This window comes from Lactuca sativa, chromosome 8 (assembly GCF_002870075.4).
Source record: "Lactuca sativa cultivar Salinas chromosome 8, Lsat_Salinas_v11, whole genome shotgun sequence".
NCBI lineage: Eukaryota > Viridiplantae > Streptophyta > Magnoliopsida > Asterales > Asteraceae > Lactuca > Lactuca sativa.
The window spans coordinates 10,867,587-10,890,860 of record NC_056630.2 but is presented as its reverse complement, the minus strand read 5'-3'; the positions used below and the strand labels follow the sequence as shown (position 1 = coordinate 10,890,860).

General features: G+C 34.3%; 1 protein-coding gene across 1 annotated transcript; it reads right to left on the bottom strand.

Moving 5' to 3' along the window:
• Positions 1 to 8,842: 8,842 nt before the first annotated feature.
• On the bottom strand, positions 8,843 to 9,307 carry LOC128127645 (uncharacterized). Its single transcript, XM_052766303.1, has one exon. The coding sequence runs from the start codon at positions 9,305 to 9,307 to the stop codon at positions 8,843 to 8,845; it is 465 nt and encodes a 154-aa protein (XP_052622263.1).
• Between the last annotated feature and the right edge of the window lie 13,967 nt (positions 9,308 to 23,274).

Here is a 23,274-nt window from a genome sequence, read left to right as displayed (position 1 = left end):
TTATACTCAACATATCAAGAACAAATTAAAAATGTGAACAATCACTCAAGACTATACAACCCTAACTTTACAGGGTGAGGTATGAAGAATCGAGAGAGAATGGAAAGATATTTTCACAACGTCTGAATGACCTATCCACAAAATTTAACATTTTAAATACCTGACCCAACTTTGAATACCCACGGAGCATCCAAACCCGTAATTTGAACTAAGAGCACAAAACTAATATATACCTACATTCCTTAGAAATAATTGAACATACACAAACAACCCAAAATAATAAAAGACTTATAAAAACGAAGTCAACTATAAGTCAATATTAAAACATACATTTTAACACCTCCACTCAAACTGATAGTTGACAAACTTAACTAACTTTAAAAGGATCAAACAAACCAAGAAGGTTAACAAGAAACTCATGATGAGATACATTAAGACCCTTAGTTAATATGCCAACTATATTTTTACCTGAATCGATATTAACCAATGTAATTATATTGTTTGAAATTTTCTCCTTTACGAAGTGCACATCAACTTCAAAGTGCTTGGTTCTTTCATGGAAAACATGATTTAAAGCTAACTTGATAGCCGAATCATTATCACAATACATATTACAAGAATTTGAAACATTAATACCAAGATCAAAAAGCACTTTAATTATCTAAATTATCTCACACGTGACTGAACCTAATGCCCTATACTCAGATTTTGTAGAACTTCTAGAAACTATGTTTTGGTTTTTAGTTTTCCAAGAAACAAGAGATTTCCCAAAATAAAAACAAGGAATTTCCTAAAATAAACACAATAACCAGTTACAGATCTCCTAGTTGACAGACATTTGGCCCAGTCAACATCAACAAAACTAAAAATATCATAAGAACTATTTTTAAGAATAGAAATACTTGTTCCTGGACTAAACTTTATGTATCTTAATAATCTTAAAGCAATTTCTAGATGAGACTTTCTTGGACTGTGCATAAACTGACTCAAAGCCAGCACAGTATAAGACATATTTGGCCTGGTAACAGTTAAATATATCAAATTTCCAATTAACTTCCGATATTCAGTAATATTATTCAATAAAACATCATTTTTAACCAACCCTTCTTTATTAACCTTTTGACTAGGATCAAGATGAATTTTTACGGGTTTACAGCCAAGCATGTGATAATTATGTAATAACTTTGAAGTATATTTTCTTTTGAGACAAACAAACGCCACTTTCTATATCAATCACTTATATTCCTAAAAAATATTTCAATTTCCCCAAATCTTTGATAAAAATAGAGATTTTAAAAAAGGTTTGACACTTTCAATTTCAGCTAACCAATCACCAGTAAGTATTATATCATCCACATAGACTAACAAAATAACAGTAGAACCATTTTTAACTCTAACAAATAAGGAAAAAAATAATTTATACTCTGTTTAAAACCAAAATCAGACAAAGAATTGCATAACTTTTCATTCCACTTTCGTGGAGCTTGTTTCAAGCCATATAAAGATTTTTTTAACTTGTAAACACGACTGTCCCCCTTTATATAATAGCCTTGAGTTAATGTCACATAGACATCCTCATCAAGACTACCATACAAAAAAGCATTGTTAATATCTAATTGAAACAAACCCCAATTGCTATTAATACCAATAGAAATAATAAGTCTAACAGTAACTAACTTAGCTACAGGAGAAAAAGTTTCAGCATAATCTAAACCCTTTCTCTGGTTATACCCCTTAGCAACAAGTCTTGCTTTATACCTATCAATTTCTCCATCAAATTTATACTTTATCTTATAAATCCACCTATAACCTATTGGTTTTCTATCTTTAGGCAAATCAGTTATATCTCAAGTATTATTTCTGTAAAGGGCCTCCATCTCATCATTAATTGCTTTGATCCAATTAGGATCAAAACAAGCTTCAAGATAAGATTGAGGTTCTACAGTTTTGTTAAGATTAGAAATAAAACATTTGTTTTCTTTGTTTAAAAAAGAGTAATTAACAGTTTTCTCAATACCATATTTGTATTTTCCTTTAGTGACCTAGTCATTAAATTTTTACAGGAATTTTTGGAGTCCTATGAGGACTGGAGGTCGGATCAGAGTAACTAGAAGAAGAGGCCATTAAATAAGACAGACTACTTTATTCAGTCTGATTAGAGGAATTGAGGTCATCATCATCAAACCAAGGCACAGATAAAGGATCATCCTAAGTAATATCTGTGGGAGTAGTATCTATGATAGGGACAAAATGACCAGTACGAGAGCCATTAATTTGATGGGTTACACCCAAATCATCAGGAGTAGAAGCATCAACTAAAGATTCAGACATACTAGACTCATTATAGGAAAAGGGATCAAGGGACATGGACTTAATTTAACGAGAAATCAAATTTTCAGTAAAACTTTGCTTCTTCATTTTAAAAGGAAAAACACTTTCATAAAACTTCACATCCCTGTAAAAGAAAGTAAAGCCAGAATCAAGACTCAAAAGTTTATAACCCTTTTTCTCTTGAGAATAACCAATCAACACGCATTTTTCATATCTTGAGGAAAACTTATCTAAAACATTCAATTTTGTAGCAAAACACAAACAACAAGACTCTCAAATTATCAAAATTTGGACTATGTTTATATATATATATATATATATATATATATATATATATATATATATATATATATATATATATATATTTCTTTCAAAAGGTGACATTCCACCCAAACAGAAGATGGAGTTCGATTGATTAGAAAAACAACATTTAAAACTCCATCACCCTAGAACTTTAAATGCAAACGAGATTTAAATTATAGAGATCTAGAAACATTCAGAATGTTTCTGTTGTAACATTCATAAAATTCTTGAAAATTTTAAACTTTTAAAATAACTCCAAACAATCATTGTTTTCAAAATAAGTTTCACATCAGAGAAATCCCAAAATCATAACACAAAATATAAGGAGGTACACGATCAGACATTTGCCTTCCCATGATCCTCTGAAGTACTTGGAACATAATCCAAAACATTAAGCCCAAAGCTTAGTGAGTTCCCCTAAAATACCGATACATACCAAATAGCACAAATATAATAACAACATGTAATGGGTCCACAACTTAACAGCCTGGATTACCCCTAAGCCCACAACATAAGTCTGGCTTGCCCTCGGCCCACAGCTTATGTCTGGCTTGCTCCCCGGCCCGATCAGTCCTTGGACTAAATACCGCTAAGCCCTCAGTACGAGTCTGGCATGCCCTTCTCAACCCTCAGCTCGTATCTGGAATGCCCTCCCTGGCCCTCAGCTTATATCTGGCATACTCCAGGGATTTTTTGCTACAACACGGAACAGTACAACCTCAACCCAACCCACACAATATATTGACATATAACATATAATATCATATACAGATAAACAGACAGTATCACAGGTCCGTCCTACATATCTACCAAACTAGCATATCAAGACTAACATATATATCCATACCATACTAAGCATATCAACAATGTCTGGTTATCAAACCAATAGGCCGGCCTTGGTTCCTTCCAATATTTTGAAAACCGGACCGGTCATCGAACCGGCCATCTTACCAGTTCGATGGTTCAATTGGTTCGACTGGTCGAACCGGTCCCAAAAACCGGATGAACCGGATAATGTTACATATATATATATATATATATATATATATATATATATATATATATAATATACACACACGATTTAAAATAAAACAACACATTTAAGTTTTAATATATGTTCTAATATATTAACTAATAAAACATCGCGATTTATGTTCTAGTAATTTTATACATCCTTCTAAAAAAATAATAATAAGTTATATGTTAATGTGGAAGAGGAATATTCATGGAGTATTAGTGATTGTTTTATGTTGAAGACAGCCATCTCACATATCCCACATCGGCCAAAACACAAAAGTAAGAGGGATTGGAAGTTCTATAAAAGGAGTGGGTCACCAAGAAATTGAAAAAAAGCCAAGCGTGGACTTTAGTATAAAATCGTGGGTCCTTTGGATTTTTTTTAGTACAATTTTTTTTTATTAAAAACACCGGTTTTTCCGGTTTGACCAAGCCGGTTTTCACCGGTTTTTGGTTGAACCGCCGGTTTTTTCCGGTTTGATTCACAAGCGGTTTTTAAGCTTTAAAAAACCGGAACCATGGCCGGTTCCCGGTTGGACCGGCCGGTCTGGTCCGGTTTTCAAAACCATGGTGCCTTCGATCTAAAACTACAGTGAGAAAAACTCACCTCACAAGTAGCTGAACTGATAAGATCTAACTCCGAATCTCATCTCCCGACTCAAAGCTTACAACCATCATGACCAACCCATCAAAATCTCAAAATACCCAAAACGCCCTCAAAAGTCCAACTTGGTCAACCATGGTCAAAGTCAATGTCAACGGTCAATGTCAACAGTCCATATTGACCCAGCTTGTCGAGTGCACCTTATGATCTCGTCGAGTTTTACAGTACTTAGAAAGTCGGGTCAGACCCTAGCCAACTCGCCGATTTGGCTGGACAACTCGTCGAGTTTTCCCCAGCTTAACTCATTCAGATAATTCTTCGATTCCAGGGACTCTAAGGCTCAGATATGAACTCCAAATGTGTCTAAAAGGATAAAGTTTCCAACGTTATCCTTTGGGGATGCTCCAAATGCTCAAAAACCCTTCCACAAGGCTTGAAAACTCAAAGGCTTAACCATTAAGCACCAAAATCCTTGATATTTGGAACCCAACTTTTCCATAAGAGATTCTAGCCTCAAAAACGTCCCAAAGGTTGGTGCTTTATAGACATGCATGTCTTAAACCCAAAATGGGCCAAAAAGGGGAAAGATGACCTAAACTCCATGCATGGCATCAAAGCTTGGCTAAAGACCAGATCTAACCCACTTTAAGGTCACATTGACCTGGAGATTCATAAAGTTGCAAACTTTATGGCGTCCATCCATTGCAACATCCAAGAATAAGGAGAAAAAGGGCCAAAACTCAAGATCTAGCTACATAGATAGATAAAAATCTTATTTTGAATACTTACAACGGTCCAAAAGAGTGCCAAACTGAAGATGAGAGCTTAACTTGCTAGATCCATTCCATCATTCTCTCAATCTTCTCCTTATTTTGCTCCAAAATGCCACACTAACTCACAATATGAGATGAAATGAAGATTAGGGTTCACAAATCCGATAATAGGGTTTGGAGGCTGATAAAAGATCAACCTCAAGGACTTAAGGAGGTTATATAGGGTGCAAACCCTAAAAGTTAGGGTTTCTCAATCAGCCGCCAACTCGTCGAGTTTTCCTCACCAACTATTCGAGTTGGTCCAAAAATATGTGTGGTCCAAAAGCCTTCAACACGTCAAGTTGAGGCCATCAACTCGCTGAGTTCCAAGGGAAAGTTGCCTTTTAAGGAATAAATCACATACATGGAAATCGGGATGTTACATTTATGTTTTCTCTCCACAACACCATTTTGTTGTGGAGTGTACACACAAGATGTTTGATGAATAATGCCCTTGGTTTCAAAAAATTCTTTAACGTTGTGATTAACAAACTTAGTACCATTGTCAGACCTTACTATTTTAACTTTAATAGAAAACTGATTTTCAACCAGATTTAGAAAAGACAAAATACATGAAAACACTTCATCTTTTGACTTAAGAAGATAAACCCATGCCCCTTAGAAAAATCATCCACAATAGTCAGAAAAAATCTAAAACCCCTAACTGAAGCTATTTTGTATGGACCCCAGACACCACGATGAATTAAGTCACCAATGTTTTTAGAATTATGAAGACTAGTAGTGAAAGATTCTCTAGTTTGTTTATCCTTGTGACATATTTCACAAGGTGGAAGGGACTTCTTGTTAAAATTAAGTTTATCTTGTAACAAAATTAAGGCTTGCTCAGCTGGACGACCAAGCCTACTATGTCAAGTTAATTTTGAGACATAGCATTTAATAGTACTGGAATTGCAAGAGTGCCTGCCTAAGGGAGTACTGGAAAGATAGTAGAGTCACCCTCCCTCATTACCAGTCTCCATGGACTGTGAATCCTGCACCATACAATTATATTTATCAAATAAAACTTTGTATTTACTGTCTTTGCAAAGTTTAAAGATAGAAAAAAGATTTACATCAAATTCATGTATAACAAACACATCAAATAAAGTAAGTTTGTTTAAAAGACTCATATTTCTAATTTTTTGAACTTTAGCAGTCGATCCATTTGGGTGATCAACTCTCAGGTTAAGATTGGACACATTAGCCACATCACTAAGATTGTATTTAGATGAAGTCATGTGTTGATTAGCCCCAGAGTCATCAACCCATTTATTAGTTTGAAAAGCTTTATTAAGGACATAACTACATGAAGTACATGTCATATTGGCACTAGCAGTTACTTTATCCACAAATTTTTTTTATCACTGATAAGTTGAAGAAGCTTAGAAAATTGATCCTCAGAGAGAGACCTAAGATCATAAGAGATAGAACTAGAAGTAGAAGAGTCACTATTACTATTATTAGATGTAACATTGTTCCCAGAGAAAGACCTTTTGGAGTTATTATTAGAAAAGTTGTTACCAGAAGAGTTGTTAAAACCTTTATTGAAACCATTTCTTGATTTGAAATCCTTAGGATATCCAACCAATTTAAAGCATTTTTCAATGGTATGACCCTTTAGACCACAGTTCTAGTATTGAAGATTTTGATTAGGACCTCTATTTCTCCTATTATCACTAAACTCACTGTTGAACACAGAGGTGGTTTGAGACTTATTAGAAGAATTGGACACAAAAACATTTTTTTTGAAATGATTCTTCTCTAGTTATAACAGAGAAAACAGTTCTAACATTGGGTAAGGGATCAGTTAAGAGAATGTGACTTTTTACTTGATTATAACAGTCATCAAGCCCACTTAAGAATTGTATTAGTTTCATAAGTTTTGAATAGTTATTAAATTAGGTAGATGCTAGACAAAAACATTCAGTTAAATTTGTTAAACCATCAAATTCATTCCATAATGAATCAAGTTTATTGTAATAGTCAGAAACAGATAACCCATTCTATGTCAAATCAAAGAAGTAATTTGCCGTATAAAGTCCCCTGTAGGGTTATACATTATATATAAACTTGTTACACAGTAAGAGATAAATACAAGATCCTAAACATATGGATCTGATAGGTACAACAATACATTTGAATAATCTTATCTCTTAACTTATCCTTTTACATTCCCCCTCAATCTAAACCGTGACAAGGTTTAGATTGTGTCTTAAATTGTGCAAAATGTGCTTGGTCATCGACTTAGTAAATCCGTCTGCTAGTTGATCTCTAGACGATATGAATCGAACATCAAGAGCACCCATAGCAACTTTTTCTCTAACGAAATGAAAATCCACTTCTATATGCTTAGTGCGAGCATGAAAAATGGGATTGGCTGTCAAATAAGTTGCTCCTAAATTATTACACCACAACACAGGTGGTCTTGGCTGATGAACACCTAGATCCTTGAGCAAAGATTGTATCCACGTTGCTTCTGCTGTCCCGTTAGCAAGAGCCTTATACTCAGCCTCAGTACTTGAGCGAGCGACAGTGGGTTGCTTGCGAGAGCTCCATGATATTAAGTTTGGACCATGAAATATTGAAAATCCTCCTATAGATCTTCTATAATCCACACATCCTGCCCAATTTGCATCAGTAAAACACTTAGAAGTGTTGATTTTGAGGGTCTAAAACAAAGTCCTGTGTTCACCGTTCCCTTCACATATCTTAAGATCCTTTTAACAGCCTCCCAATGAGTATCCATAGGTTGAGATAAAAATTGACACACTCTATTTACAACAAATGAAATGTCAGGTCTAGTTAGCATGAGATACTGCAATCCTCCAACCATGCTACGATACTTAAATGCATCTTCACCATTAAGAGGCTTCCCATGATTACGAGACAATTTATCCATTACCGACATTGGGGTTGAAACACTTTTGCAATTCTCCATGTTAACACGATGTAATAGATCTATGGCATACTTTTGTTGCATAAGAGTGATTCCCCCTGAATTGTGAAGTACTTCAAGCCCAAGAAAATAATTTAGTTTGCCAAGATCTTTAATAGGGAACGAACCAGAGAGAGCACGTACTAGGTTATCAATGAGTTGTTGAGAAGATCCGGTAATAACATTATCATCAACGTAGATTAACATGTAAAGAATGGTGGTACCCTAATGAAAAATGAACAGGGATGTGTCAGCTTTAGACGAATGAAAGCCCAGTTGATGAAGCTTATCACTCAAACGAGAAAACCAAGCTCTAGGAGATTGCTTGAGCCCATATATTGCTTTATGTAACTTACAAACATAGTGAGGATGAGTAGGATCCTCAAACCCCGGTGGTTGTTGCATATAGACCTCTTCATTGAGAAAACCATGGAGAAAAGCGTTATTAACATCAATCTGTCGTAGGGGCCATTTGCGAGAGACCGCCAAGGAGAGAATTAACCGAATCGTGGCTGGTTTGACAACAGGGTTAAAAGTGTCGTGATAGTCCACTCCATGTTGTTGAGTAAAACCATGCGCCACAAGCCGAGCCTTATGCTTATCAAGAGAACCATCAGCATGTTGTTTGAGCTTGAAAATCCATTTGCATCCCACTATATTGACACCTGGTGGACGAGGCACAAGTGACCATGTGTTATTGTGTTGAAGTGCCAAGAATTCCGCTTCCATGGCTTTGCGCCAAGCCGGGTGAGTAGAGGCGATGCGATGCATGGAGGGAACAACCATGAAGGCACGCTTAGTAGCATCATAAAGAACAATCCCATTAGTAAATTGTCGAGGCTAAGTAATACCAACACGTCCTCTAGTAACAACCCCTTGAGGAAGGGGTGAGGGGCTAGGTTGATCACTCAAGTCAGAAGATGAGACTGTTGGTGACGTCGGGGTGGAGGAAACCGGAGCCTCGGTGGTGGTTGTTGGTGAAGACGTGGTCGAGAGAACTGGAGAGGATGGATTTGGCGGTGACAGTGGTTGTGGAGGACCACTAAGATTTGGTAGCCCCTGACCTGGAGGTGAAGCTACAGCTGCATTAGAATTATTAGATAGCAACGATAGGTCATAACTCTTCATATGATCATTAGTAATTTCTGGTTCAACTTGAGGAAATGACACAACTTCAGAAGAAGAAGGTGATGTGTGACTGTTTGTGGAAGCAGCGAATGGAAATCTAGATTCATCAAAAATAACATCACGGGATATATAAACTCGACCGGTACTATTGTCAAGGCATTTATACCCTTTATGCATGGAACTGTATCTAATGAAAACACATAATTTAGATCGAAAATCAAGCTTATGTGAGTTGTATTTGTGCAGGCTTGGCCAACATGCACACCCAAAATTGCGAAGGAAAGAATAATCAGGTGTTATATTAAGCAGTTTTGTAATGGGGGTTGAGTTATGTATAGTGGGACTAGGCATGCGATTTATAAGATAACAAGCAGTAAGGAATGCTTCATCCCAGAAACGAAGTGGGAGTGAAGAATGAGCTAATAAGGCCAAACCTGTTTTGACTATATGTCGATGTTTACGTTCCGCAATACCATTTTATTGAGAGGTATGTGGACAAGTGACACGATGAGAAATTCCTGTTTGTTGAAAGTATTTATGGAGCTTTTAGTACTCACCTCCCCAATCAGATTGTATGGTGCGAATTTTGGCATTCAAGAGGCGTTCAACATGATGTTGGAAATTATAAAAAATTTGTTCAACATCATACTTATGTTTAACAAGATAAATCCAAGTGTAACGACTAAAATCATCAATAAAACTAACATAATATTTGTAACCACCGCTAGACACTTGAGCCGGTCCCCAAACATCCGTGTGAACCAACTCAAGTGGAAAAGATGACACATGAACAAAGTTTTTATAAGATAATTGATGACTTTTAGACCGTTGACATGCATCACACACCAAGTGTTCATTATCTAAAGACACACCTAACTTATTTGATTTTAAAATAGAATTGACTACTGCTGAATTTGGATGACCCAATTGTTGATGCCATTGAGACTTAGATACTCGAGAGCTTGTGAACGCCTGGTGGGAAGATCGAACATATGAGCGACAAATTGGCACCTGATAGAGACCGCCCTTGCTTCTACCTATGAGTAGGATTTTCTTTGTGACCTTGTCCTTAACAAAGAAAACATCAGGGTGAATTTCAACAAACACATTATTATCAGATACAAGTTTATAAGCAGACAAGAGATGTTTATTGATTTTAGGAACACGAAGAACGTTTGTGAGAGTGAATGGTTTGCCTGAACCAGAAATTTTAGAATGACGAATATGAGAGATTTGCCACTTGGACTTGATCTTTTCCTTGATAATGTTCCTGCACCGTGAGGCGATCAAGATCATTTGTTAGATGATCTGTAGCTCCATTATCGAGATACCAGTGAGGATCGTTGATGTAGGTTCCGGTGGTGACACTATTTCCTCCACGGTATTCCTCAGCCTGGTATGCATGATTGAATCTGTTCCTACAGCTTAAAGGGGTGTGACCTGGAATTCCACATACCTGACACCGCGGGCCATTATTTCCCCTGCCTCGTCCTCTTCCACGCCCACGATTTCTTCCTCCGCGATAGTTCCCTCGTTGGTTATTGTAGGAGTTGTTGTTGGAGTTCCGGCGTGGGGTGCTTTGGTCTTGACGAGTTACATTGTTGACAGAGGTTAAGAATTCTGTTGCATTATTCATGGTGCTAGCTTGTGCTTCATGAGCAATTAGATATGAATAAAAGTCAGGTAGGGTTACTGTATGTTGATTGCTTAGCACTGTAATTGCAATGAAGAGGTCACAATGACCTGGCCCTAGTCCGGCAAGAATGTATCCAATGACCTCTTCATCAGTCATTGGGTGACCAATATTAGCCATAGTATTTGCAAGGCTAGTCATTTTGTGATAATATTCAGAGGCCGTCATATCTCCTTTCTTAGTTGTGGAGAGTTGGGCGCGTATTTGAATAGAGTTGCCACGATGTTGAGCTGAAAACATAGTGTGGAGGGACGTCCAGAGTTCGTAGGATGTATTTGAACATCTTTTGATTTGGGCAAGCACTTCTTCTGTCATGGAGGACAGAAGAGCACCGATAATCGCTTGGTCTTGGACAACCCATTCAGCGTATTGGGGGTTGTATATTTGCCTGGCATCTGCACCTGTTCCTGAGGTTATTTTGGCAGTGGGTTTCGGTGTGGTACCATAAAGGTACCCGAACAGTTGGACACCTCGCAATATAGGGACGACTTGGGCTTTCCACAGGAGAAAATTGGTTCGAGTAAGTTTGCATGAGATGGCAGTGGCAATCTTGGAGGAGTTTATTGGAGGCATGGTGAAGGAGAATCTGATAAAGAGTATCATAGAGCCGGAAGATGGAGAGAAAATTACCAAGCCCTAGGAATGGCTCTGATACCAAATCAAAGAAGTAATTTGCCGTGTAAAGTCCCCTGTAGGGTTATACATTATATATAAACATGTTACACAGTAAGAGATAAATACAAGATCCTAAACATATGGATCTAATAGGTACAACAATACATTTGAATAATCTTATCTCTTAACTTATCCTTTTACATGTCAATGATTTAATTTTATGATGAATGTTAAATACAACAAATCCATCTAATTTTAAATAGGTTTCATTCAGTTCATTCCAAATGTCAACAACTTTTTCAGAGCAAGCATGTCCTGCGTAAATGGTTTCAGAGATAGATCTAAGAAGCCAAAAACACACAAAAACATTTGCTCCTTCCCATTTAAGAGATTTAACAAGACCATTAACAATTTTAGTTACAGTTCCATCCATAAATCCAAGTTTGTTTTTAGCTTTTAGAGCTCTAGTCATAGAGCTTTTCCAAACTTTGAAATTTTCGGTTCCAAGAAGCTTAAAAGAAATAATAGTTCCAATTATAGTGTCGGTAGGATGAATATACAAAGGATCATCAACATCTGGTGTTTCAGTGGACTTAGTCCCTGATCCACCAAGAATCTCACCAGTAGTCATATAGAATAACAATCAGAACATAAAACACAGAGGAACTGATTTACTTAATGATCAGGATATTAAGCCAATAAGATGGTGAACCAAGCTCAATAATCAGACCTCAAAGAAAATACTAGACAATGTAAATGAAAAATAGCAAACAAAAAAGAAAAAACAGAGAGCAAACAGATAATGCAATCAGCAGACCTGAACATAGGAAACCAAGACGAAGATCCTGAACAGAAAAGAGTGAAGAAGACTTACAGTAAGAGTTATTAGTGATGGGTTTTGAGAAAAAGAACATTCTTATGTGCACATGCAAAACCCTAAACCTTTGGATCTAGGTTTCTCTATTGTACATGCAAGTTATCCAAAGCCTGCAAACCCTAATCTAGCATACTATAAAATCAAAATCTACAACTAATAAAAGTTTAGATGATTACCTTTTGATAGTAGCAAGAATCTTAAATCTTCAAGAGATTAGTATCACAATTGTAATACCTCTAATGGCTCACAAACACCAAGGTAAGAAGATAATCTAGAAGAGATGGAGATGAGGCACAATTTCGGCTATAGGAACTCTAGGGTTTCTTCTGGTAGCCGAAATTTGTAGCCCTAGGGGTCCTTAAATAGCTGAGCTGCTAGGGTTTCAGTCAAAACCCTAATTGGATAGCTTAGGCCTTAAGTAGTCCAAGGAACATTATGAAATAGGGCCCTTGGACGAAATCATAGTGGACTTCTACTCTAATTTTGTCCCCTTCATTTCCATAAGGATCCACAGCCCAAATCCAATTATCTTATAATTGGCAATACCAGTCCCCTTAGTTTAATTAATCTCTTTTAATCACATAATTAATTTCCTAACTAGTTCTTGATTAATATTAACTAACTAATATAATTTCTCTTTTAATATATTATTCACATAATATATTGGTAAACCATAATATCCTCTCTCTCCATAAATTATCCTGTCAAGTTGCTTTGGTGAAGGTAACCCAAAAGGACCATTCAATAAAATAATGGAAAAAGGAAAAAGGAAGTGTATTACATATCTCTTAACCTTAGAAGAAGCTGTAACACCCCGGGTATTAAATAAATAAATAAATAAATTAATGAACGAATAGTAGCCCTAAAATTAATAATTATATATCAAGGGTTGTCTCGAGGAGTTATTTGTCACAGTTTTAGAAGTTGGGGGTTAAAAGTGTAAGTCTCGGGATTTATTTTGTAAAGATTTGTAGAAGACAGGGGGTGTTTGGTAAGTATGGAACTTAATATGAAAGAATTTATGGAAGCGGGGGCTAAAGAGTAAATTTTGGACCTAATTTGAAAAGGATTTGTAGAGGGAGGAGCTGTTTGGTAAAATTCGGACTTAATTTGTAAAGGGTTTTAGAAGGTGGGGTTTAAAGGGTAAATATGGGATCTGATTCGAAATGATTTTTGGAGGGAGGGACCATAGTTGTCATTATGGCAATAAGTTGGAATGGAGACTGGCTATATAAACCCTCAGGAACCCTAACCCTAGGGAGGATGTCTTCTGCCGCCACCTTCAACATTGTCGTCCAGTCGCCGCTGCCGATTGCGTCGCCACCATGGGTCACCGGACGTCCGTCCTTCTACTCATTCTCCTTCTCCAGTCGTCGTCATGTGAGGCTTCATCCAACACCCGCTACTTCGCAAATCGGAGCGGCACCACTGTTGCATCTTCCTCAGCCATCGGTGTGTGCTTCATGTGGGAGTTGTGTCTGTTATGAGGTCGGGAATAGGCGAGCGGAGCTGACGCCGTTGTTGGAGCCTTAAGACCACCGAGAAGCCTCCAGCGCCGCTGTAGCACTGTCGATAACACCACTGCCGCCGCTATTTTGTGCTACTACCACTCCACTGCCAATGACGTTGGAGCTCGCCGACTGTCGTTGAGTGGTGGACCATCATGGCCACCATTCTTCTCCCCCAGTTGAAGCACCTCACCCTCTTCATTTTCTTTCATTGTTACTTTGCCAAATGCCAAGACCACCGTTGTTGTAGCTTTCTTCGCCGCTTGTGTTGTTATTGCCACCGCGTACACCACTAGGTGGGTGGTTATGTTACTGTTCCAGGCATAGAATGTTGGTGTGTGTGTTATTTCAGTAAAGTAGGGTTGGTTTTGTGTGGTTGGAAAACCAAGAAGGACAACATCACCATCGTGAGGTGGGGGCTACCACCACGTGCCACCGCTGGCCACCACTAAGGTGGTTGTGTGTGTTTATCTAGTTGTGTGTGTGTGTTTATTTGGGTTAAAGCATTGTAAATTGTAACTAGTGGCTAGAATAATGAAAAGAAAACTCTTAACCACCACCGTGAGGTGGTGGCGGCAGGAGGCGTGTTGGGTGGCGGTGTGCTTGCATGTGTTTGGATTACTTTTGGGATGCTTGGACTCAATTGGACTAGAACCCTAACCACCACCATGAGGTGGTGGCCGCCGCCGTGAGCCGCTGTTGACCACCACTACCCGAGGTGGTAGTGAGTGGTGCTCGACTAGCGAAACCCTAATGGGCCTAATGAAACCCTAGTGGGCCTAATAAAACCCTAATTAATCTAAAGATTTAGTTTTGGGCCTATTGGGCTATGATTGGGTTGGAAACCCTAATTAGGGTTTAGAAAACCCTAATCTTGGATATATTAGTTTGGACGTATCGGGACCCGCATTTTGGGCCACTGGAATGGAATTGTGAATTACACCCAATCACACCATATGACTTATCTAGTAGAGTGATGGACTTAATGGATTAAGTCCTTAATGGGTTAAGTAAGAAACACTTAACCCTAATCGTCATTTTATGTGAAAACCCTAATTTCACTTGGGCTTTGAGTTGGACCTTTCTATTGGGCTTTGATGATTGGGATATTTATGGGCCATTCAAGAACAATCATATGGACTAGAATAATTTAATAGGCTTTAGGGTAAGGCCCATGTGAGGGGTTTGGGCCCAATTTAGAAATTTGGGCCATAGATGGGCCATAATTGGGCCTTTATGATTATGAGATATTGGGCCATTAGAAATGCCAAATGTTTGGACTGGACTAAATAGTTGGGCCTTAGTATAAGACCATGTAAAGGTTTGGGCCCAATTTAGAAAATTGGGCCATATGTTGGGCTTTGATTCATAGTTTGACTTTTAGGCCTTTGGATTGGGCCTTGAGTTGGAATCAAGCTAAGGTGGGGGTAAAATAGTCTTTTACCCCAAACATGGACTTATGGATATATGTTGGAACCCAATTATTAGATGGGTGTTATTTTGATGATTAACAGTTCGAGAACATGTCATCCAGCAGCTAGAGTTTTGTTTACGGGACTTCAACAATGTGAGGTGAGTTACCTTCTAGAAGAAGTGGGTCTAAGGCCGCAATGTCGTCCCACTAGTAGGAGTTGTTTGTTAGATGATTGTCTTTGTGATAATTATCTGGTATGCCCTTATCTATTATGTTTGTGTGCTAGGATGCTTTATGATACATGTTAGTAGTAGTAGGGGTGAAATAGTCCTCGGATACCGGTTGAAAGATACCGAAGGGGTCGTCATAACCCATGCATGCCTAGTAGTATGTTTATGTTATGTTATTATGTGGTAGTGGTAGGGGATGAAATAGTCCCCGGTTACCGGTGGAAAGATATCGAAGGGGAGGTTAGCTCTCGGCTACCGGTTGAAAGATACCGAAAGGGAGGCCAGCACCCAAATATGCTAGGCAATTACCGGTTGAAAGAGACCGAAGTGGTAGGCCAACACCTAGATATGCTAGGCAATATGTGTATTGTATGGTATCTGGTATGATGGGGGAACTCACTAAGCTTCGTGCTTACGGTTTTTAGTTTTGGTTTCAGGTACTTCATTTTCAAAGGAAATGAATTGGCGATCGCAACACATCACACTATGTTTTCCGCACAGGAGATCTTTGGGGTTACACTCTGATATGTTTTATGATGACATGCTTGATTATTGACACTTATGTTTTGACATGGGATGTTTTTATAGATGTTTTATATTGTTGTTTTTATAATAACCTAATTAAAATTGAAATTTTTGGTCTTGAATTTTGGGATGTTACAGAAGTAAAACGGGATGTAAAAGGGAGAAAATATAGAGAATTTCTTCGCGTCACATGTTCATGCATAAAATCGATGGTGAATACCTTCAAAACTAAATCTGATTGTTATGCACATAACACTCACATTTCTCTGTCAATTATAGTAAAGGGAGTATAAACAGAGAAAGCGCCGACGGCTCAAGTTCGAACTGTAATCGATGGTGAAAACATTCAAAATTTGGGATTCCACATTTAAAATGTATAAATCTTTCTTACATTAGCCACTCATACATTTAATTTCGTAGGTGAGAGTGATCATAAATCTGAACAATGTTTAATTTTTCTTCGTTATAATCATTGAAATTAAAAAGTAGGATTGATAATTAACTATTTGAAGGCCAAAACTTTATCAACTAAATGAAAAGATGTTCGTTGCAACTGGACGACAAAGCAATAGGGGAGAATCTCAGGGACGAAGTCAGGGTTTTATACCAGAGAATGAAATAGTCTGGTGAGAAAATTATATCGTGAACCTGAATGGGTTTAAAATTTTGATAATTTTTTTGAATAAAAGTTTGATTATGTTTTTTTTCAAAGAAAATTCATTCAGAAGTTAATGTTTTCTATTACGGGTGTCATCTAACTAATTATTTTCCTCAAAATAACCATGTTATCCTGTTTTGGTATTGAGGGGTCACGAAAGTTATGGATTTGGTTTATCAAGGAGTAAATTCAAATATGGTTTATTATTGACCGGCTCTTGTGGAAGATGTAGCATGGAGTATGAGATTCATCTAGTGATTTAACTCTATTAAACCTCATGTACGAGTAACACACTTTTTGTTACAATTGGTGACATAAGACCCGACTGAGTGAAATGGTTCCCCAACCTTTTGAAAAGAGTAAAGGAAATAATACTTAATTTTTGATGATTTTTTTTCTAATTAAGGATGCCCTCAATGACAAGCTGCCATGAAAAGGCCTTAAATGACACCAAAAAAAACACACACACACACAATGGTAAAAAACAAACCACCATCTCATAGATTTTTTTTAGTTTCTTTCTTCTATTTTTAGACACAACGTGACACAAGAAAAAAAGGTCTTCTATTCGTTTATCTTCTCCAAAAAGATAAGTAAAAATTTTTTAAACTAATTTTCTGTTTTTAAAAACCAAATAAAAAGTATGTTGCTATATTCAACTGAATATAGCAGTTTGTTAATAAGTAATCTTACATTTCTATAAACCAAATCGATTGTTTGTATTTGGGTAGCTAATAATTTAAAGTACGTTGCTAATAAAACAACTAATTAGAAACTACAATGCTAATAAGTAATCATATTTTTGTATTTTGTTCCTCTTGATCTTAATAGCATTGTAATAATACAATATAGCAGAAATGGTCCATGTAAACTACAATTTTATTTAAAGGTCCCTTTAATCATATTAATTACATAAAGTATATTGCAATTAAAACTTAGAAATGATGTGAATCTCAGTTAGAAAAACTCAAATGAAACTTAAAAATTGTAATTAAAACATTATAGATTAAAGTCAAAGTACATTATTATAAACCAAATCTATTAAAAACGAAATAGTAAATACATATGGTATAATCAGCTGAATACACAATGACAAAAATGGTCATTGTAAAAAAATAAAACAGAAATGCACAAATTTAAAAAAGAAATTATACATTCAATTTTTTCCTAAAACAGTATACTACTTTCAATTAACTATATTGTCTGTATTTAGGTATTTAATAATAATATAAAGTATATTGCTATAATCAGCCAATTAATTAGAAACTACGATGCTAATAATTAAATCTAACATTGTTATAAACCAAATCTGTTAAAAACCAAATAGAAAGTTGCTATTATTCATTTAAAAATAGTAAAAAAGGCATCAAATAATTTAAAAGCAAACCAAATTCATATAAAGTAACAACCTCGAAATCAAATATTTTAAAGCATGAATGTTCATAGTGCCAAACTCTAACCATAAATAATGAATATTGTTTTTAAAGAATATTCTCAAAATATGCTTATATTTGTTGTTTTCAATGTGTATGCATATTCTTTTCATGACAAATCTTAGAAATTGTCTATAAATCCGGATCTAATGGTTGACCCGATTCAAAGACATTCATTCTTGATTTTACAGATGAATTCGTGAAAAATAAAAAATAAAAAACATGTGGGCACTACATGCCATCTCGATTCCTCATACACCAAAGGTTTTGATGGTGATTCCATTCCAGTCGAATTCACATTCCACATGAAAGAACCATCAAACAATATTTGAAATATCATCTCATACACTTACAATAATTTTGTTACAACATGTTGGCATTCACTTAGCATTCCTGAAAATCTATCCAATTTATAGCAGATTGAATCTGAAGTAGGTGAAGAGAAGGTTGATATTCAGGATTGAAAGTGTATAAACTCAAGGTTTTTTTCGAGTTTAAGTTTTGCAGGTTTAATTAGAGTTTATATTTTTTTGTCATAAAAGATTAACTAAAAGACGAAATAAGTACCTGATGGAGAATGAACCATCAAGCCTATGCGGAAACCGAATGGAAGCACACATATGCAGAAAGCGAATTCAGTTTTGGAGTCTGGTACGTTGAAGAAAAAAGTGAAGCAAATAGGTATCAATTTCAATTTATTGAGATTACTATATTAGCAGATTTATTGGCCAATATAACAACATGATTTCTTTTTCCTGATTTGATAAGATAATTGAATACTTTCCATTTGAATTTTGTATTTTCTAGTCATGTAATTTTTAAAAAGATTTTGATAAGCCAAAAATAAAATGATGATAAAAGTTGAAAGTTGTAAACTCAATAATGCAATCAATATTTGAATTTTTTTTATTGGAAACGATATGGTAATTTTTTGAATGAATACCGATTTTGGTGGAAATTCTCATAATAATTGTTATTAATTACATTTAATGATTATCGGATTTGTTGTTATTGAATTTAAATGAAACCTGAAATTGTTTGAAAAGTCTCTTATGATGACAAGTGGCATTTACTGACTTGGCGGACTATGGAGATGACATGTGTCTTTAGGAACTATTGTTTTATTAGAAAGGATAGATTATTATTATTATTAGTTTTTTTAATACTTTTCGACGATGCATATTTGATTCGATCATTTGCATTTGGGACTTGTAGGAATTTATGGAGATGGTGAAACATAGGGCTGTCAAAATTATACCACAGAAAACCAACCAACATGTTATTAACTGAACCAATAAAATTGATAGCCAATATATTCGGTAGCCAATATGTTTGGTTGGTAGTACCATACCAATTAAGCAATATTAGTATGTTAATAGTACAAAAGTTTGAATATCATGGTAATATCGAACCAACCAATTCATTATATATATATATATATATATATATATATATATATATATATAGGCTTAGGTTATTATATTCAAAGTAATTATTGTGTTATTGTATGCATAAATATGGGTCAATCACTTTACTTATTTTAAGAAAGTGATTAATACATATTATTGAATTAAATATAATTGAAAAATACCATCTAATTTAACTAAAAGGGTATTTTAGTCAATTAATATAGATTTAATAAAGGAAATTTGCATATTTTAAGGAATCATAGATTCTATTAATTTTAAAAATCCGATTTTTCGAATTATAAGGTTTTTAATTCGGACATTCTGATAGAATATGTTTGAGTATGTTCAAAAATAAAAATATTCTTGAACCATAAAATAATAAAAATATTCTTGAACATATTTGTTGATCATGACTTTGAAAATTTCTTGTAGAATAACAATTTCTCGAACCATCAATTGAAGAATTAAAACAAACATTACATTAATTTTTATAGAATACATGTAACAATTGCTAAGAATTAAATTTATTGTTAAAGAATAAAACTACAAAAAAACTTTCAAATCTGATAAAAAACATCAAAATCTAACAAAGACACTAATACATTCTAAAAGAATAATGTTGCTAAGAAGCATCATTCAAATTTCGTGGTCCGTTCTTCAAGCATCAACTTTTTGTGGAAACAAATCCAATGAATAAATTAGTGAGAAAATATCCGTATTCCATTCCAACATAATTGGAATTCGTGATTACATTCTGATGGAATTGGAATTCATTTACCAATAGTTGTATCAATTCGGGGCATTCTAACAAAATATGTTCATGATTATCATAAAAAACATTCTTTTCTGATAGAATACTATAAACGAAGAAATATCATTCAGTTGAAGCATTTTAGCGAGCGTTTAGTGTGCATCAAAACAACTTTCAATTTCCCGTAAAAATTAGACAATCAGAATAAGTTCCTAATGAGTTGTAATATTGCAGTTAAAATAAAATTTTGAATAAGATTAAAAAAGAAATTATGGATTTGAATATATGAAAATGAGATGAACATAAAACCTGAGCATAAAAATTGGAAGGCAGTGCCTTTTTATCCTTCACGCAAGTGGAAGACTAAGTATTAGAACATGAGGTGATATTCAACATCCTATTTTTCACACTATTTGGTCTAAATACGCATGAAATTGCAAATGCGTCTAGGTTAAAAAGGCTTAAGGATTGAAATCCAAATGGAAGATTTATAAAACCAGCCACTTAAAATCCAAATGCGAGATATGTATTTTGTTATTAGTTTATTAATCGTTAATTTTTAGTTATTAAAAAGGACAAAATAAAGATTGAGGAATCGAACAAACCTGATTAGCAAAACCAACACCACAACCAAGCAGAATCCTGCCAACAACGAGCATGGCAAGGTTTTGAGCAGCTGCATTGAAAATAACTCTGAAGATGAAGAAAACTCCGCCAATTAACATAGTCAGCCTTCTTTCAAGTTTCATCGTCGTGTAAGACGCGAAGAAAGTTGTTGTCAATCTAACGAGATACAAGGAAGAAGTGAATAGTTGTAAGCCTTGATTGTCATACTTGCAGTAATTACAATCAAGGTCACCTTTGCTCGTCTTCCTATACACCACCGAAAAAAACTTCTTCAAAAAATCCGGCATCTACATCACTCCGCCTGTGTAGATCACATTCAATTTTTGTGTTATTAAAAAATAACGAGAATCGTTACGATCTAACTAAGGATTGAAATCGTTAATTTGGGGGCGACGATGAATAGAAGAGAAGAGAAGAGGGAAGAGGCGGACGTGAGGATATATATACTACATATTGGGTTTTAAAACTGATATTTCTAAATTAAAAAGGATATTAATTGATTTATATATTTACCATAATTAATTAAATGTAAGATTACATATTTACCCTTTGAAAAGATTGACCTATATTTATTCATACAATAACATAATAATTAGTTTAAATACTTGAACCTAGCTCTCTCTCTCTCTCTCTCTCTCTCTATATATATATATATATATATATATATATATATATATATATATATATATATATATATATATATATACTAGTTGTGAGACTCATGTATTATATGGGTTAATTTAAAAAAAAAAGTTAATATATGAGGTCTAAACAATTAAAAACTATGAATTTATAAGAAAATAAGAAAAATAATAAATTATTAAATTTGAAATGCTTTTTATATTTTAAATTTAAACAAATAATTTAAATAAATAAACAAAAGAAACTAATAAACTTTAATTAAAAATTTTGAAATTAGAAAGTAAGTTCATTAATGAAATTGATATCCATTTATTACTATATTTATTGCAATTATTACATTAAAATATTATATGAAATTTAATAAAATAGAAAAACCCATAAAATCACATGTGGAAAGAAAATTAATTCAAAATTACCACAAATTGACATTTGTCAAATTGAAGGAGAGCATGTCATGTGGCAAAAAAGTTCTTTATTTATTAGGGAGGATATATAAGTTCAAATGTTTCTCACATCTATCGTGTGCTATAATGCACCAGTAAGAATTTAGTATTAATTATATGTATATTAAATGTTATCCATATTTATAATTCATTTTTATGAAACTAATTAAATTCGTCATTACTGTCAACAATAATATTCTGTCAGAATGAATTCATATCTAGAAGAATGAGAGTGCATTCCAGCAGAATGAGAGTGTATTCTAGTAGAATACACTCTCGTTCTTCATCATGCAACTTTATTGTATTTTAAGTGAGTGAATTCTGAAACAAAATATGAATTCATATATAAAAAACTTAGATGTGAATTCATTCTGAAAGAATGTTATTGCTGACATTAATGATGAATTTAATTAGTTTCCATAAAAAGAGATTTATAATTATAGATATCATTTAATATACATATAATTATGGAAATCACTTAATATCTATATTTATTTAATTAAATAACTATTTAATTTACTAAATTCTATTGGTGCATTTTAGCACACAATAAATGTAAGAAACAAAATAACATAGCCCTATATATATATATATATATATATATATATATATATATATATATATATATATATATATATATATATATATATATATATAAATGAAATCGTATATTTTATTGTTAATTGTGCTTAATGTTTACAATTTTAAAATATCATGTTAGTCATTTGATCGTATTTTTCAATAGATATTACGATGATAAATACAAAATTAAAACTTTATTCATACAATAACAAGATAATTACTTTAAATACCTGATCCTAGTTCTCTCTCTCTCTCTCTCTCTCTCTCTCTCTCTATATATATATATATATATATATATATATATATATATATATATATATATATATATATATATAAACGAAGTCATATATTTTATTGCTAATTGTGTTTAATGTTTACAATTTTAAGAATATTATATTAGTCATTTGGTCGTATTTTTCAATAGTTATTACAACGATAAAATACAAAATTAAAACTTTATTCTTTTCTAAGTTAAAAGAACTGCATAACTAATTTTCTTTAGTAAACGTCAAAATTACCCAATTTATTTTCTTATTTTTAAATTTGACAATCGAAAATTAAAAAAAGTTGAAATATATTATTACCAATTTGTACCAACCAAATTTGTCGGTTACCAAACATATTGGTACCAAATTTACTTGACACGATACTGATAACAAATTTTTTATACCAACTATAACTGATACGGTACATGATTCAGAAAAAAAAAAGAATCGATACCGAATCAATTCCACCCT